At 58.1% G+C, this 17,277-nt stretch overlaps 6 protein-coding genes across 6 annotated transcripts; 3 read left to right on the top strand and 3 right to left on the bottom strand.

Moving 5' to 3' along the window:
- Window positions 1-233: 233 nt before the first annotated feature.
- Window positions 234-1,577, bottom strand: BXZ73DRAFT_73455 (terpenoid synthase; the record flags this gene model as incomplete). The annotated part of the gene is made up of 3 exons (XM_048021898.1): window positions 234-635; window positions 696-984; window positions 1,174-1,577. The coding sequence occupies 3 exons, from the start codon at window positions 1,575-1,577 to the stop codon at window positions 234-236; spliced, it is 1,095 nt and encodes a 364-aa protein (XP_047883285.1).
- A 4,585-nt stretch (window positions 1,578-6,162) lies between these two features.
- BXZ73DRAFT_86806 (terpenoid synthase) lies at window positions 6,163-7,488 on the bottom strand (the record flags this gene model as incomplete). The annotated part of the gene is made up of 3 exons (XM_048024320.1): window positions 6,163-6,585; window positions 6,747-7,035; window positions 7,118-7,488. The coding sequence occupies 3 exons, from the start codon at window positions 7,486-7,488 to the stop codon at window positions 6,163-6,165; spliced, it is 1,083 nt and encodes a 360-aa protein (XP_047883284.1).
- Window positions 7,489-10,439: 2,951 nt separating this feature from the next.
- Window positions 10,440-11,356, bottom strand: BXZ73DRAFT_38260 (RPB5 subunit of DNA-directed RNA polymerase; the record flags this gene model as incomplete). The annotated part of the gene is made up of 6 exons (XM_048018152.1): window positions 10,440-10,584; window positions 10,639-10,778; window positions 10,839-10,920; window positions 10,980-11,084; window positions 11,137-11,219; window positions 11,276-11,356. The coding sequence occupies 6 exons, from the start codon at window positions 11,354-11,356 to the stop codon at window positions 10,440-10,442; spliced, it is 636 nt and encodes a 211-aa protein (XP_047883283.1).
- A 149-nt stretch (window positions 11,357-11,505) lies between these two features.
- On the top strand, window positions 11,506-12,880 carry BXZ73DRAFT_96279 (WD40 repeat-like protein; the record flags this gene model as incomplete). Its single annotated transcript, XM_048027028.1, has 3 exons — window positions 11,506-11,556; window positions 11,610-12,752; window positions 12,809-12,880. The coding sequence occupies 3 exons, from the start codon at window positions 11,506-11,508 to the stop codon at window positions 12,878-12,880; spliced, it is 1,266 nt and encodes a 421-aa protein (XP_047883282.1).
- A 325-nt stretch (window positions 12,881-13,205) lies between these two features.
- Window positions 13,206-14,373, top strand: BXZ73DRAFT_38036 (uncharacterized protein; the record flags this gene model as incomplete). Its single annotated transcript, XM_048018110.1, has 8 exons — window positions 13,206-13,272; window positions 13,341-13,406; window positions 13,470-13,597; window positions 13,648-13,721; window positions 13,775-13,781; window positions 13,844-13,888; window positions 13,943-14,022; window positions 14,085-14,373. The coding sequence occupies 8 exons, from the start codon at window positions 13,206-13,208 to the stop codon at window positions 14,371-14,373; spliced, it is 756 nt and encodes a 251-aa protein (XP_047883281.1).
- A 983-nt stretch (window positions 14,374-15,356) lies between these two features.
- Window positions 15,357-17,192, top strand: BXZ73DRAFT_73451 (uncharacterized protein; the record flags this gene model as incomplete). Its single annotated transcript, XM_048021897.1, has 3 exons — window positions 15,357-16,318; window positions 16,573-17,131; window positions 17,181-17,192. 3 exons carry the CDS (start codon window positions 15,357-15,359, stop codon window positions 17,190-17,192), a joined length of 1,533 nt encoding a protein of 510 aa, XP_047883280.1.
- Window positions 17,193-17,277: the final 85 nt, after the last annotated feature.

Here is a 17,277-nt window from a genome sequence, read left to right as displayed (position 1 = left end):
TAAATTAGAGTGCGAGAGGCAAGAATGGTTTTGTATGCTTCCGAGAGAGCGAGTGGTCCGGAGAACAACAGCACACCGCCGCGGGACCACACCGTCGCCCACCGGAGCCGCAGCGCGGCTGATAAATACGGGCCAGGGCAGGGAGAGGCGGTGCGGGGGAGCGTGCAAGCCCCCTGTCAGCCGCTAACCTCAGTCCTCGGGACCCGACGTGTGGCGCACGACCGCACCCGCGCCTACGCGTTTGTTTGCGTCTCCTCCTCCGCGTCAGAGTCCTCAGACTCGGACTCGGACTCGGGCTCGGGGACGCGGCGCGGGTAGAGCTCGACGACGCGCGTGCGCTTGACCTCGTGCCGGGCGCGGCCAAAGTACCGCTGGGTCTCGAACGACCAGTTGAGGTTCCCGATCACCCAGTTCTCCATCGCCATCGCGTACTGGGCGACCTCGGCGTCGACCTCGGGCCCGAACGAGGGCAGCGCGGCCTTCGAGGTCTGCCAGACGTCCATGAGCGAGGCGTAGTGCTTCCCGACGGCGTCGGCCGCGCCCTGGAGGTCGAGCGACTGGTGCGTCATGAGCACGGTCATGACGTTGTTCGTGGTGTGGCCCATCGCCTGCTCCATGTTGTACGAGTAGAGGTCCTGCAGGGGGCGAGGGCGTCAGCGGGGTGGCGGAGGGGTGGGAGACCCGGGGCGGCTCACGTTCGACCAGCAGACCATGTCGACGGTGGCGAGGTGCATGGCCAGGAACGCGGGGTGCTCGACGACCTCGTCGGGCAGGTCGACCCCGAGCGCGTAGCCGGCGAGCCCGAAGCAGAACCGCACCGCGCTGTTCTCGCGCCGGAGCGTCGTGTACTCGTCCAAGGGCAGGACGGTGTTGTGCTGGCGGAGGTCGGCCTCCTGCGCGACGGCCTCGATGTAGTCCTTGCAGTGCTTGATGAAGCGGCGGTACGTGCGCGGGCCGCAGTGTTTGAGCAACCGGCGGGTGAATCTGCACAAGGGGGCAGGTCGGCGTCAGTCGGGCCATCAGGAACGGGGCGGGGATATCGGACCAGCGCGGGAGAAGATGAAGATGCGACAAGATGTCGACCTCGGCACGGGCTGCGCCTCGACGGAATCGGACCGCGCGGCGGACAGAAGAACAAGGCGGACAACGACGGGCAATGCGAAGCGTACTCACTCCTTGGTCATCTTGCAGAGCGTCGTGCCGTCGTCGTACTCGAGGTCGCGCATCGAGTTGTAGAACGTGAGGCCGGTCTCGTACGCGCCCTTGCGGTCCTGGTCGTCCGAGATCTCGTCGACGGTGAAGAGAAGGTTGACGAAGTCGCAGCATGTCCGGACGCGCTCGTATGACGCGTACGGGTACGCGTGCGAGCAGAGCAACTCGGACCCGCCCTGGAGGAAGAAGGCACGCTTGCGGTCGGAGAGAACCCGGTAGCTGTTGATCCACTGTGAGGACTCGACGGAGACCGCGTCGTGGTGTGGGTTGAAGGATCCGACGAAGGGCGTCATGGCGTGCAGGTCGGGCAGCACGAAAGACTTGGGGGCGGCGGACTTGGAAGTGGAGGCGGTGGCTAAAGACATAGCGAGATCGGAGGAGACTCGAACTAGTGCTGAGGGATAAAGGGGTAGGTGCACTGTTTGCTCGAGGTTTGGCGGGGGTGGAAGAGAGAGGAGAGAGGAGACTGGTGAGGAGGAGAGAGGGATGGATTCTGTGTTTTGGTCAGTCACGGGCCATAGGTTTTATAAGAGAGGGCCCACCTACAAATCCACATGTGAACGACGTCCTCGTTCTATGTTAGACATGATATGCCGGGCTCCGCCGGCGTGTCCTAAACATTGAGCGGTTCCCTGTGCTGTGTCAGGCGTTCCGACCTAACATTCGCCGCCCCGCGTCAAAGTTGGCGCGCGAGTTTCATCTACACAAGACGAGCCCCGGGACAGAGGAAGCCGCTCGTCGAGGAGGCCACTGTAGCCATGCTCGTTATGTCCGAGCCCGGGAGTGCTCGGCGGGGCGACCGTCCGCCGGGACAGGGCGTATTTCCCGGTGCGAGCACTGGTTCGTGCCGGACCGCCGTGGAAAGACGCCCATTGAGACTGGCGCGCATGGGCGGACCGCCGTGAGCTTCGGTGCCGCATTTCGAGCCGCTAGAACCGGGGAGCGGGTGGATGTCGTCAGCCCGCATTGGCCTTCTGAAGGCGCTGTGTATGAGAACGCACCCGAAAAAGCTACTTGAGTGTGCGCGAAACGAAATATGAGAGGACAACGCAGGCGCAAGCTGCGGGCGTTCAAGCGCAAGTCCCGTAGGGCTCGGGGCTGCACGTGGGTGAGGTCAGAGGCCCGACATCGTCGGGAATGGCGTTTGCGACGACGTATGACGGTATGACACGGCGGGCGCTGCTGGCGGGCGCGCCGGATGGTGCTGAGTGCCATGGGCGACGTTGAGTATGTTGTGTATCCCAGGCTCCGGCGACAGAAATCACCCCATGCGGTGGGACTGTGTCGCAAATGAGACAAACGGCATCGAGGGGCGAAGGCTAGACTCCATTTAATTAGCAAAGGTACCTGGGAAGAGGACGTCTATAAACGAGAAGATTAAAACAGTGGATCATGACATATTTAGGAAAGGAACCCACCCAGAGAACCGAGAAGTGCGCAGTCCAGCATCTCGATGACTGGAAGGCGGGAGTGCTGGACGATGGTTCCGTATACAAATGACAATAGAGCGGGCAGGAACGAATGGGAAAGACGTTTGGATCTGCGAGATCTTTGTCAAATTCATTGTTGGGACGACATATGAGGCGAAACATACGAAGTAGGCAATGACCGGCACGGGGATCTTGACATGTGGCTGTCCAGAGATTGCTGGGTGCACGACTAACGCAAGCAGCTGACTGCAAGCCCCGGCAATTTCTCCTCCGGACCACTCCCATCATAATCATACCATAATACCGAGCTTTGCCACACGCAGCGTGGGCGCATGTGAAACGGGCGGGTGGAAGAAACGGTGGGCGCCATCTGATATTACGACCTTGTGGCATGGTAGAGTTGCTTCTTCCCGACGAGCAGCGCAGCCATGCAAGAGAACGTGAACGTGAACGCGATAAGCATGCCCCGGGAAGATTCAGCGTGTGGCTGAAACCAAGCGGCGAGGAGTCGAGGACAAGCGGCGGGGAGCGCGAGCCAGCAAAGCGGTGCGCCCCACGAGCGAAAACGGCAGGTCCGACCCTCTCCGGTGCCTTTCCGGATCTGTCCGGATCTGGGATCTCAGTGCGATCCGTCACGTCCGCATGCTGCCTCTGTCGACTATCCACCGACTCACTCGACCTCCGCACTTAATGTACCCCTCGAAAGGGCGCATCTACATCGCCTGGGGCATCGCTGACTTGTATGTGAATTCTAGCGGCACCCTTAGCATCCGGCATATCCGCTCCCCGGTCGAAGAAGCCCCCACGCTAGAGCTTCTGCGGCTACATGCCAGTCCTCCCGCCACCCACAACCGCGTCCATCGGCAGTCGAGGAATGCATAGCAATTTTTGCCAATTCAGTCCCAAGTACCTATGCTGGATATGGGCGGTCTCTCCAGAAACGGTGATTCTACCTCTCACGTCTCTTCCACCCAGCTTCCACTTGACCGGAACAGAGATGTGGAGCTTTCTACTCTAACGATATTAAACATCGTTGCAAAATGCGACTTTTTCTTCACGCCGAACTCGACGGCTCAATGGAGATCATCCTGATGTTTGCCAGATCACTCTTATTATGAGGCAACGACTGACTCGTTCTCAAGATTACTCCAATCTCTGACCTATTCACCTGATTATATTCTGCTACAAAGTAGGTGCCTGACTCTTTTTTGGATCCTCGCTTATTACCTTGCCTGGCTCTTGGAATTCTGCTTACATGCCATCCACTGGATCGCTGACGCGGCCATCTTTAGACCTGGTGCAATCTTTCGACTTTCTTCCAGCTCCACCATTCTTCTTCCTACAGAAGCGGCGTACTACCTCGGCTCCTGTGGAAGCCGTTCACATCGTGACTCGCTGTGAGTCACTGCGCAGTGGTCAATTCACCGACTTCACTCTTTACAGTTTTCACCTCACCGGCTATGCAGGCGCTTGCACATGGCCTGTGACGGTTACTCAACTCATGCCGTCCAGCCCCGAAAATTCTGTGCTCCTGATTCAGTTAAAACCCCGTCTATCTTTCGTCAAAACATGTGTCGCGGATGGTCTGTTGGCCATTCAACAAATCATCACGCCCCTTGACGGGCACGCGGGCACGCCCCACCGGTCAGCCTGCCCTTCACAGCGGGATGACGACGTGCACCTCTCGTTCGAGTGCGCCGTTCACCCACGCCGTTCGCCTGCCCTAACGTCTGTTTTCTCTTCCCTAGATTACCGCTGGCTAAAGCGCACCGAGAGCGGGCGAGGCGCTCTCGAAAGTTCGGTCTGCAGCGCGGGTAAACCGCCGCCGCCGCCGCCCTTCGCCGTGGTAGGTCCGTCGACAGTCGATCGCGTCAGCGACGCTCGGCCGCCGCCGCCAGGCCCACTGGGCCGAGGTTCGCCAGCGAGATCGCCGCTCTCGCCCCCACGCGCAAATGGGGATCTCGTCCGCGGCGCGCAGTCACATAAGGTGTGCCCCTCCCCTCCAGATCCGACGCGCACCTTACATAGTTACGTCGGCACAGCAAATGGCGACTGTCCCGCGGAGGCGGGCCTCGCGGAGTCGGGGCTTCGACGTGGGTCTGTCATGGACGCCTTTAGTGCGCACAAGACGCTGCTTTCAGCAGGTGCGCGTGGTATTTCTGGAGTGTCGCACTCAAGCAGTCTGACGATACCTCTGAACTTTGAGGTTGTTAGACGTGTGCAGGCATGCGGCCCTGGCCTAGAAGGCTTGTAGTGGCGACAAAGATTTAGCACGGAGCAGGGGTAATCTTCCCGGAGCCCCGACGGGGAGGGCGCAGCAGGGAAGTTGTGTCCCTGAGGTGACCTCTGGACGCCTGGATGGACCCTCGTCCGCTGTGGAGCATCGCGGTATGGACTCGCGGGTTTCCCCGGTATCTAGGAGAAGTTCAGCTGACATCTGCGTCGTCATATAGGCTCTTGCAATGTTGCATGTGGTGGCATTTGCAGGATGATAAGAGACGGGTCTTGGCATGGTAGACGACAGAATGAAGGGTGTGCTTACCGGAATGCGATGACACCTTGTGCTCCCAGTATGCTGGGGAATGGGGCGCCCTTACTCTATACCCTATCACGACATATGTTTGGTTGAGGCACTGGGACGCTTTGGGCGACGGTAGAACTTACCGGAGGCTTTCCGATGCACAGTAGGATGCGGGTCAGCCGCTGATTTTTCGACCACTCAATAGTACAAACGCTATTGTCTTGCTTTTCACACAACTTCCAGAGGACTAGACTTATTCGGTGCGTAGACCGATGAAAGACCCCTTCACATGTCACCACAATAATGATGAAGTCGGACATGAATGTCTGAAGGACCACAGAACCTTGGGACATGCAACCACCAGATGGTAAGCATGCCGAGACTTGGGCGGAAAGATGGCACTGCATGCCGACCAACGGACGTTCATGGAGTGACGGAATCCTTTATATTAAGTCTCGACGTACTCTAGGATAGGATGTAATACATCAGAATACATCAGCAGTGTGAAATAAGCCAACGGAGCACATCGCGAGGCGCTAATGAATACAAGAAGGCGTAGGTCAGAACGGGTCAGCGAGTCTGGTAGACCCTCGATCTCAAACAAATACACGCTACAGATACATCTCCACGAGGTGCGGTCCAAGAAACAGGACTGGATCCAAGAAAAAGCTCGCGCCCAGAGCATACGACCAAACAGACTGGCGCGAGCCCACAGCGGCTCACACAACCACCGGATCTCGGATCTAAAACGATCCGTGCGCGGCGGCGTGATGAGGGATGGTGGTAGGTGGCGTGATCACGGATGGTGGTATGGGCAACGAGGAGCGCGTGAGAACCTCGCGCCACCGTGCCATCCTCAAGGCCCGCATCTGCACGAACCCAAGTTACGGTCAGCGCCCAGATTCTCTCCGCCTTCGCCCCGCGCACCCGCAAGCCCATCTGGCAGCGGGCGCAGCGAGCAAAAACCAAGCGTGCGGAGGACTAACCCGATGGGGCTGCTTACGCCCTGATCTGCTCCCGCGCGACGGCGCTGGCGTCCTCCTGCTCCTCCTCCGCGTCGTCGCTGACGTCCGAGTCCTCATCGAGCCGCACGCGCGGGCTGAGCGTGACGACGCCGGTCGCGCGGACCGTCGGGAGCTCCGCGCCGAAGTAGCGCGCGGAGATGAACGACCAGTCGAGGTTGCCGATGATCCAGTGGCCCATGGCCTCGACGTAGCGCGCGACGGCGGCGTCGAGCGCGGGGCTGCCGAACGAGCGGAGCGCGGCGCGCGTGCGCACGAAGGTGTCCATGAGCGCGCCGAAGTGCGCGCCGATGCGGTCCGAGGCGGCCTGCAGGTCGATGGCGTGCTCGCGCATGAGCACGGTCACGATGTTGTTCCCCGCGAGCCCGCGGGCCTGCTCCATGTTGTACGAGTACACGTCCTGTCGGTGGAGGGGGGCGGGTGAGCAATCTATCACTGACGGGTGGGTGCTAGAGCCGGCTCCGAGCCCGCTGTGGGGCTAGGCCTGAGCGGCAGCCAGGGGCGATTGAACAGCATGCGGTGCAGAGCACCGAGGGAGACGGGTCGAAGGGAAGGACTCACGTTAGCCCAGCAGACCATGTCGGCGGCAGCCCAGTAGAGCGTCATGAATTGACGGTCCTGGAAGACGGAGTCGGGGAGGTCGATCCCGAGGCACGTCTCGAAGAGGCCGAAGCACAGGCGGATTGCGCTGTTCTCGCGGCGGAGAGGCTCGAAGTCGGCGAGACTGAGCACCTCGCCAGCTTCGCGCAGCTCTGCTTCGCGGGCGACGGCGTTGATGTAATCAGCGCAGTGGACAAGGAAACGGCGGTAGGAGTTCGGGCCGGCGTGCTCTAGCAGGCGTTGCTTGAACCTAGGGTGCAGAAACGTATGACGCGTAGGCGCGGCGAGAAGATCATTATTTGTGACAGGAAGAAGCCAGGCACAGAACGTACTCGAGTGTCATCTTGGCCAGGACGGAGCCGTCATTCCAGTCAGGGTGACGCATGGCGTTGAGGTACACCTCGCCAGTGGCGCGGGCACCGATGCCGTCCTGTTCGTCGGAAACCTCGTCGACGACGAAGAGGAGGTTGACGAAGTCGCAGCAGGTGCGGAACTGCGCAAACGGCGCGTACGGGTACGTGTGTGAAACGAGGAGCTCGTTGTTGCCTTGGAGGAAGAACGCAAGCTTCGCGCCCTTGAAGAGGTGGTAGTTGTTGACCCACGCGCGGGACTCGGCCGCGGCCTTCTCGTAGTGTTCGCTCGTCGAACCCTCGAGAGGGCACATGGCGTAGAGGTTGGGGAGGGTGAACTGGGTAGGGGCCATTGTGCGGAGGTTGTTGGGCTGGGCTGGGAAGCTGTACGAGGGGATTGGTCTGGTGTTGTTGGGGTAAGGTCGAGCGTTCAGGTGTGCTGAGTGCTGAAGGCGGTGGTGGGCTTGCTGCGAAGGCGAATGTATCCTTTGCGATGAGACTCTGGGCACCTGGCCGGGGTTCTTTTATACGATACGACTGGAGCCTCGCCTGTCAAACATCGAACCAGACAGCCCATCTAGCTGCGCGCATGAGCAGGGACCGACCAAAACAAGAGTGGTGACATGTTGCCGAGGATGCGGCACACCGCTCGATCGGCGGCATGGACGATGGGCTGGCGCAGAATCGGCCCTCAGTTGCCACAGGACCTACAGAATTCTGTCATTTAGGCCCCGTGTGTAAAGATCAGATCTCTTTACGAGCGTACCGGATCAAAAGCGCGAATCAACTCCTGCGGGTCACCCACACGCGCACGGAAGCCCGCGTTGTACGCACTCTCCGAGGGCGGACAGGCAGTGCGCGGCGCATCAGGTGCACAGGCCTGCCCATGTTTATGCTTGGCGCGCACCGATACCGTCGGTGATATGGTTCTTCGTGGTCTCTCGCAAGGTGGGCGCGTGGAGACGCACTCGTAGACGCGACCGTGACTGCGGGCGCAAGTCAGCAACGGGCGCGCCATGGCTGTCGGAGGAAATTTTCGGACTTACGGGACGTCTGTTTGGAGGCCCGCGGCAGGACACGCCTGGTGGAATGGCAGACCAGGACAGGTCGATCGCCGGGCGATACTCCAGAGCTACGGTCGCAATCGCCGACTCAGGGGGCACTCGCGTGCAGTTCGCTGGCAGGGACGGCGTCGGCGCGAGGGCGGGCGTGCATCCCGCTCAGCGCGCCCCACGTGGGATCTGGTTCGACGCATCGACGGTTCCGCCTCGTCCGGAATCCGCCGGGTTCTGTCGGGACACGGTGAGCCTCGGTGCGGGCAGGCGAGCGGTCTCAACGTGACACGCTGCGGGAACTTGCTATCGCCTCGGACCTTTGCCGTTGTCCTCTGCTGTTTGTGCGGGTGCGAGTACGTGCGCAGCAGGTCGGAGATTGTGCCGTCGGCTTGCGCGAACCCGAAAGCCGGGAGACAACACAAGGCGCTGGATGGCGTCGATATGCGGTTCAGCCGACTTCGAGCCGCGGAAGAATCAAATTGGTACGCGTCTTCGCCTCGCGTTTGGCAATGTTTCACTGGTGGAAACAGGGTGGGTGCCCCCAATGTAAGAAAACCCTGGAATTGCATCGAGTCTTCGTCAGCCGAGGGTGTACCAACGACGCCACGCATAAGACGAGCTGAAAGATGGCGGCGCTGCGTGGGATTGGACGATGTCATACCAGACGACCGAGACGCCCGCGTCGGGGAAGTCGACGAGGATCCTCGATTCCTCCCCAGGTTCTCGAGACACGATCGACCACATATTTGGCAATGGGGTACGAAGACGTACCATACGAGGCTGTATGTACAAGTCTGGTTATTCCATTCTCAGGAAGCCCAGGAGTCGGGACGTTCGAAAAGAAATCCCTTAGTACGAACCTGGAACAAAGGCGGATTCAGCACCAGAACCGCATATAAGATGGGATGCTTACTAGGGAACATCTCATGTTTCCTACATCCCGTTGACGCACCTTGTTACGCCATAGGAAGACCCGCATGGCCAGCTCATCAAGGACTCCTTCGCATCGACCGCCCCTTCCCGAGCGTTGTGCCACATTGAGCCCGGGAGGAGCGGATCGGTTTGAGAACGTAGGTTCTTGATACACCTCGGACACCTCGGGATGCACCGAAACAGAAATTTCGGCGGGAGTCAAAGTGGTGGTTAACGGGCTGATGTCCGCCGCCGGCGCCGCCGTGCTTATGACTTCGGGCGGCGAGGCAAGGTCAGCAAGCCGTCCAGTGTGTAGTGAGGCGTGTCGTAAGACTCACCTGGAAGGCAGGGACGGAGAGCCGAAGTAAGCATTGCGGCAACGGCGCAGCCAAGACGTAGGGGCTCTGACAGTTACGCTCGGGGACGGCGGTTGGGGATGCCCGAGCGACACCCCGAATAACGCGAAGTCGATCACCCGCTGGCTCCCGCGAAAATGCAGGGGATAGCCACACGGGTCCGGGATTGCAACATAGAAACAGACACGGTCCGACAGAAAGACAAGAAACAGTACGGCAGGACAGCCCCTGAGGCTCAACCTTCCAGACGGATTCTTAACACAGTGCAATTTCTCTACATAGCAACTCGGGGAACGAGGCGACATCGGACGGCGCCGTGAGCAGAAGTTGTCAAAATAAACTTGACATGTAGCAGGGACAGCAAGGCCTTTTCTAGCCTCCGGCGGAGCGACTTTACACAGCTGTCGTGCTACTGTCCGTTGCTCAGTCCCTTCACCAGCCCAATGCCTGCCGCTGCAGTCTGTTTCACGGCTGTCAACAGACTGCAGCGGCCGAAGTCGTGGAAGGGCGAGGCTGATATTGGGCAGGTGCGCGAGAGCGACGAATGGAACGGTGCTCCATCATGTCAAAGCAGGCTGGGAAGACGCTACTCACCCACCGCCTTATTGCACCAGATCCGAGTAATGTGGAGAACAAGGGTGACCAACCGCACTATTCCCAATAGGACACGGGTTCGACCCTCACTGAGCGAACGACAGACAAATCGTCGACATCAATACTCATAAAACGGACTAGTGACAGGAGAACACTCACCCGCCCGAACTGTTGAGAATTGGCACCATTGGCCCGGTTCCGGTGGAACAGGACTGGATTGCGGAGAAAAACTTCGGAGAAATGTACAATGCAGGTAACAGACAACGAATAGATGGCTACATAGCATATGACAATCGAGGTCTAGAATGCTGGAAGGCGGAGTTACCTAGCTGGAGGAGGAGGTCAACGACGGCGTGGGGCGAGAAATAATGATAGGGAGCAAGGGACCTAGAAGCAGATGCGATAGCTGGCGTATCGTCCACTCGTCTCGCTGGGCCTTGTGATTTTAACGACATTGCCTCGCTTCAGCCCGTAGTAGCGTGCAACAGGATCCGCGAGCTGTATACGGGGCAGTTGCGTCTCCTTCAACCGGCTTCAGATAACGGTAGGTTAGCGAGCTCCAAAACACCGGGGGGATATCACGCACTACGTCTCGAGCAGTTCCTTCTTTTGTTCGGCGGTGAGAACCTCGTGCCTCGGGACTAGGGTATGGTGAGTGATGTTGACCAATAGGTCCGACTCTGAAAACTCTTCCAGCTTGAATGTGCTCGACATAGCGACTATGACCTGGACGGGGGGTCGGCACGCTTATCATAGCGACAGCGGCCGAGAATGGAGGACCCTCACCTTCCGTGCCGAGGGCGTCATGTTCCCTGGGAAGACGATTACACCTTGGGCAATGTTCTTCTCTTCCAGAATGCCCAACAGTCTGATTCGGCCGGTGTCAAGGAGCATGCAGACGCGTAACATCGATGTCCGAGCACTCACTTTCGCATTGTCTTGACACCGACGCTCTTTTCATCCGTGAAAAACACGAATATCTGGTGCTGGACATTGTCACGGTGATTCGTGAAGAAATTCAATTGACTCCGGCTTGACAAACAGCTTGTGAGAATGACGCGACCCAAGACGACGGTGTACTCACTCAACCACGCCAGTTTGGCTAGCATAGTGTTGGCGAAAAGTAGCCAAATCCATGTGGATTTCCTCGTCCGACACTTGAAACCCCTGCACGCCCAGCCTAAGCCAAAGCTAAAGCCACCTTGCCGGTACAACCGACGCACCCTGTCCTTCACCAGCTCATGGATCGTACGATTGACCTTCCACAGCTTCGCGGCCTCCTCCTGCTCTCCGGGGTTCGACATGTTCGCGGGTATCAAGGGGATAGAGACAAGACACAGTGGAGGTGGCTCCGGGAGAATCAGGCAGACGCTCGAAATTTCGCGGCCGAACGCGACTCGAGCAGGCGTCTCGATCACTCTGTCTCATCCCACCTCCGCTACCACCGCCGACGATGAGCAGCCATGACCCCCCGGCGCCGCTTTCGCTCACACCGACAGTAATGGTACACGTCCTTTGACCCCGTCATACTTCATCGTGTTGATGAAGGATGGACAGAGCAAGATGAAGGCGGCCAAGGTATTCAAGACCGCCGTCGAACCCTCTGCGCCGCTTTCGCCTGGGCATAGCGGACGCTCCCCTCAGGCGCAACAGGGACCGCGCCACATCACAGGGCTTAGCTTCGACGATAGGGGGGACCAGGTTATCACCGCCGGGGAGGACGAGACGTTTAGGCTGTACAATTGCAAAACCGGGAAGCGAGTTCTCTTTGTCCTGCGGACGCTACTGGCGTGGACTAACGCTCCCTCTTCTCCTCGTCGCCCCTACTCTTGTTACAGGCAGATAAAAATATTGTACTCGAAGAAGTACGGCGTCGACCTTCCACGCTTCACGCACAAAAACTCTGCGATCGTGTACGCGTCTACGAAGGAGGACGACACCATCCGGTACCATGCCCTGCACGACAACAAGTACCTCCAATACTTCAAGGGGCACAAGGATCGCGTCATTTCCCTTGAAATGTCCCCGACGGACGACGGCTTCATGTCCGGCTCCCTAGACAAGACTGTACGCGTCTGGGACCTCCGCTCGCCGAGCTGCCGTGGGATCCTCAACCTCCCCGCGTCCCCGGTAGTTGCATACGATCAGAATGGCGTTGTATTCGCGGTCGGTATGAACCAGTATTCACGCATCTTGCTGTACGACATCTCCAACTTCGACAAAGCCCCCTTCCTCATCATCACGCTCGAAGACCCCTCACTCGCGCGAATCACATACCCACCCCGCGCCATCTTCATGACCTCGCTCTCCTTCTCCACCAACGGCAAGTACATCCTTGTCGGCTGCTCTGGAGACGCGCACTACATCGTCGACTCCTTCACCGGTTACCTCGTCGCGAAGCTTGAAGGGCACAAGGGTCTGGAGCGGAGACGGTTGGATGCGCAGATCACCATTGAGCCGACGAAAGGGTGCAGCGGAGAGGAGGTCTCATGGACCCCGGACAGCAAGTTTATCGTCAGCGGGAGCCTGGACGGGAGGATATGCGTATGGGACGTGTCGAACTTGCCGCCGCAAGAGAACCCCAAGGCGGAGGTGAAACCTATGCTGCCAACCATGGTGCTGGAAGGTCATCCAGGGCCCGCACGGTGCGTGAAGTTCAACCCGCGACTGGCAATGTTAGCGTCTGCTGGAGCAGAACTTGTGAGTGTTCTTGCTGTAATGTCGTAATGTCATTGCTAATTGGGCTGTTGTTGTAGGCGTTTTGGCTACCAGACACCTCCGGCGAGCCAGGAGACCTGGCAAAAGAGTTACTCAAAAAGCCATCGTAGGCTCTCCGCTACTTGTCTGGGTTGAGATTTGGTACTGTATGTTCTCGCCGATGTAGATGTTGCATTCCCCTCTGTATCATTATAATGACCTCATCTGGGTCGTTGGCTTCGGCATCCTGGGCTTCTTTTGCACATCATCGATGGCTATTGCTTGCCTGCCTCCTGAGTTGTTGGGTGAAGTTGAGAACGAGGCGCCTGTAGATTAGATAGTGAGGTTCGCGACCACGTGATATATTTCCGGATACGGCAGGCGGACGTGGCACATATACCGGACTCCACATCAACTCCTGTGTTTCCCCTCAAACTCTCTTCGGTCTGGCCCAGGATGCGTCTCTTCGGTTTCGTCGGTCTTTTCGTCGGCTCTCTCGCGCTCATTCAGAGCGTTCTCGCTTGTACGTGACTGTGCACCCCTCCCCACTGCACAACTTTTCACTTCGGCTCACCTGGGACTGTTCTCCAGCTCCTGTGGATGGCGAGCCCGAGGTCGTCGCGGCTGCTCACTTCCCGGAGAGCAATGCTTTTGGTCGTGCGTATATTTCCACCTCGCACGCGTTCTGGAAGTGACGGAGGGGCGTGGGTGCTACGGCAGACGTCGTGAACGGTGAGCGGAACACCATTATCGTCAACGTCGAGAACAAGGATGCCGAGCGCAATGTCACACTCAAGAACGTCGCGGGCTCCATCCACTACGCGGACTCTGGCAAGCTTCTTAAGAACGTACGTGTGCACGCCGCTTCGCTGCTCGTGTGCTCACGACCCGTGTGCAGTTCACCCATTCCAACTTTGGCTTCCCCTTGCACGAGAACACTCCTCTTCAGCTTCCCTTCATGTTTTACAGCGAGTGAGTGACTTCTCACTCTTGAGGCGTGCATCCCCTTACTGACTGCATGTCAGGTTCAAGGTATCCGCTCATGTGTTCCTGTCACTCTATCCGTGCTTACACGGCGACTGCCTGCCCTCTAGCCTGGTGACTATAGGCTGAACGTGTGGGTTGAACACTCAGTCGATGTTCGTCCCCCTTTTCTCTTGCGTTGAGGGCACAAGGCCTCATATTGTGCACAGGGTCAAACTTACCGCGTCATGGCTTACGACTCAATCGTCACGGTCGTCGAGCCCGAGTCTTCCTTCTTTGATTTCAAGGCGTATGTCTTTCGTCCCGCCTCCGTCCCGTGTTTAAAATCTTACGTGTCTCTCCGTGCACCAGGCTCACGACGTACGGCATGGTCCTTGCCATCCTCGGCGGCGCCGGTTACTACACCTACCTTACCCTCGCGCCCCAGCCCAAGAAGCGCAAGTCCGCCGCGGCCCAGGTCAGCGCTCCCGTGGGCCCCGTCACGGCGACCGGCGCAGGCGGGTACCAGGAGGAGTGGATTCCGGAGCACCACCTGAAGAAGACCACGCGGAAGGGCAAGTCTGGCGGTATGACCAGTGGCGATGAGACGAGCGGCGTTGAGAGCGGGGCCGAGGGCCGCAAACGCAAGGGCCGCAAGTAGTACGTGTGTTGTTGTACTTGAGAGGGACACGCGAGGCGCAAAATGACACCCAGCTTGGGTATGGACGAGCACTGGCGTACGCTGCCTCGGATATAAATATATCTAAAACACCTCTACAACTCGCCGACCATACAAAGTTTCTTAATCCTTGCTATTGATCCTGCCTTATCAAAGAGAGTGATGTGGGAGCTATGTAGCTGCATATATATGTATGTTCTACAACTTGACGAAGTGTTGGTGACGTTGTCCACTGCCCACCAATTTCCAAATTCGATCAAGTTGTCGAGTAGGACCGCGGTCCGGCCTGGCCGCATCGGGGCGGTGCGATCTGAGCTTCGCCTCCGCCAGCCCGATAACCTCATTTGTGCCCTTTGCTCTCAACGCTCCCACCTCTCCCATGTATCGGTACGTGCATTTATACCTTAACAAATACACGACTTCTACTACACACCATTTTCCGCGCTCAACGGTCGCTTCCGCTTCTCGTTCCTCATTGGTGGCGACTGTCGAGTCGCACGATGGACGAAAATGCAACAGATCGTCTGCATGGTGAGTAATTCATGTTTTCTCGCGCTTCTATATCTTCCCATTCATCCAGAAGTGTATCTTGGATGAAGAGTGGATGCTCATTCCGAGTCAGTTTTCGACGTTCAAGTATAGTAGCTCCCTACTGTGAGTTCCATTCAGTTCGGACTTGCACATTAGTAGGTTCGGATCGGCGAAGGAGGCCGAGAGAAGCACGGCGTTCCCGCCACCAAAACCTGTAGGAATACTATGCATTATTTGCCCCAAGGTCTATGCGTTATGCGCTACCGGATATGAGTGCGCTCATCCAGCATCTTCGCGTTCTACCGCCCGGAAGTTGCCACGATCCTGCACGTAATCTGGGTGTGCTGCGGTAGAGAAGCACTTCTGGCACCTCGTACTCTGGACATCGCGTCCCCTCAAACGCTACCCGTCAACTCGACGCAGGACCGACCACCATGGCCACAGAGCTCGAGCAGCTTTGCTCTCCTTCCTCCCCTTCTCTCCAATCTGTCCACTCAGACGAATTTGTGCAACTGGCCATCGACCCGGACGGGCTTCCCCAAGCGTCTGAACCCATCGACTCGGAAGAAACTGCACCACTCGTCGTTCGATCCAAAGCCCCTTCTCCTTTCGACAAACCTGATGCAGGGATAGTCCTTGGATCCCTCGACGCCGTTGGCTTTCACGTCCGGAAGGAGATCCTGCTCGAGGCCTCTCCCGTGTTTGAGCGACTGCTCGCGTCGGAAGGCAGTCCCACTATCCTTGATATCCCTGCCGCAAGCGACGCCATCGAGCTCATCCTACGGATATGCTATCCAATCATCACTCCGAGACTCACCGACCTCACCTTAGACCTCCTCCAGAAAGCTCTCCGCTTGGGCATGGACTACGCCCTCGTGCTCCCCACAGCGGTCATCGAAGACGAAATGGTCGCACGCGCATGTAGAATCAGTCAGTGGCCTCAAGTGTGGCTCGTCGCATGCCGGAATAGGCTGGAGGACGTGGCGCGTCGGCTTCTAGACCTTACCTTCGATAACGATGCGCTGGATCCATTCACCCCTCTCCTCACCGTGGAAGCCATCACATCCGGCGATTACCACCGGTGCTGGGAATATCGGCGAGCTCGTGGAAATGTGACCTCATCGTTCCAGCTCTGGAAGTGCGATACAAAAGGATCTACACCCACTGCGCAAACCCATCCTGCACCCATTGTGTATGCCTTCGAGACGACGTTTCCTGAGGCAGACCTCATATTCCAGTCTTCTGATGGCATTATGTTCCACGCGAACGAAGCTAGGATCCGTAAAGCATCACCGAGTCTCCATGCATATTTGGAGGCAGCCCCGCGAGGGGTTTCCAGGTCAGACCTACAGAAGAGCAGGACCAAGGGCAAGGGCAAAAAAGCTTCAGTGTATAGGTGAGCATCACATGATACGAGGTGAAATTACTCACGGACTGAAGTACTGGACCATGAAGCACAAGGATTATCTATAATATCCAAGGAGTTCCAGTTCAAGAAACGGGCGAGACACTGTCGTTTGTACTGGACGCCTGCCACTCGTATTCCCCGGTCACCATCCCAACTGATGTCTCTCCCTCCCGAATTCATGAACTCTTGGTCGTAGCCACGAAATATGGCATTGCCTTCGATGCCACGAACCTTGGGGACAGGTTCCTCGCTCTGGCCACGGAGGATCCTATATATGCATACCTTTTGGCCGCTGTTGCCGGCTTGGACACCCTCTCGAAGCGTCTCGCGAAGCTCACGCTGAAGATTCCTTTGTGCGAACTATACGTCGAGCACATGCAGCGTTTCCCAGCCGGCCCCTACCACCGCCTCATCAAGTATCGGGAGGCGTGCTCCGCCGCCGGAAAACGCTTGCTCCTTGGGATCACGTCCCGCACCCCACACCCCTCAGTGGTCGTCGCAGACCCACTCCACGTCCATGAAGCAGCTGAAGCTCAACAAGCGACCCTGACAGTCAACATCACGCCGGAGACTGTCTTGGGACCGTCCGGGGTAGAAGCGTGGCTGCAGTACAAAATCCAGAATGTGGCTGCCACCATCGAAGATACCCCAGGCTACATGTTCTCTCCACAGTCTCCGGAGGCCGTGTGGGAGCAAGCGCTCACCGCCAGCGAGCTTTGGTGCGGCAACTGTAGAGGATTCGCTGGCCAGGTGCACCTTCTGGGAAAGGCCTTGCAGGACATGCCATCTGTGGTGGACGAGGTGAGTGCGCAGTGTTCGATCCACGGCTCTACTGAGTTCTCGCATGTAGATCGAGTTCTGACGAAAGGTCGAACAACCTCCAAAATGACATCCGGTCAAATTCGGCTGTCCACAATTCACAACGCCTGATTTGTGGCACTCTCCTC

Source organism: Epithele typhae, assembly GCF_022376455.1.
Source record: "Epithele typhae strain CBS 203.58 chromosome Unknown BXZ73scaffold_2, whole genome shotgun sequence".
NCBI classification, from domain to species: Eukaryota; Fungi; Basidiomycota; class Agaricomycetes; order Polyporales; family Epitheliaceae; genus Epithele; species Epithele typhae.
This window is presented reverse-complemented; position numbering and strand designations above follow the sequence as displayed.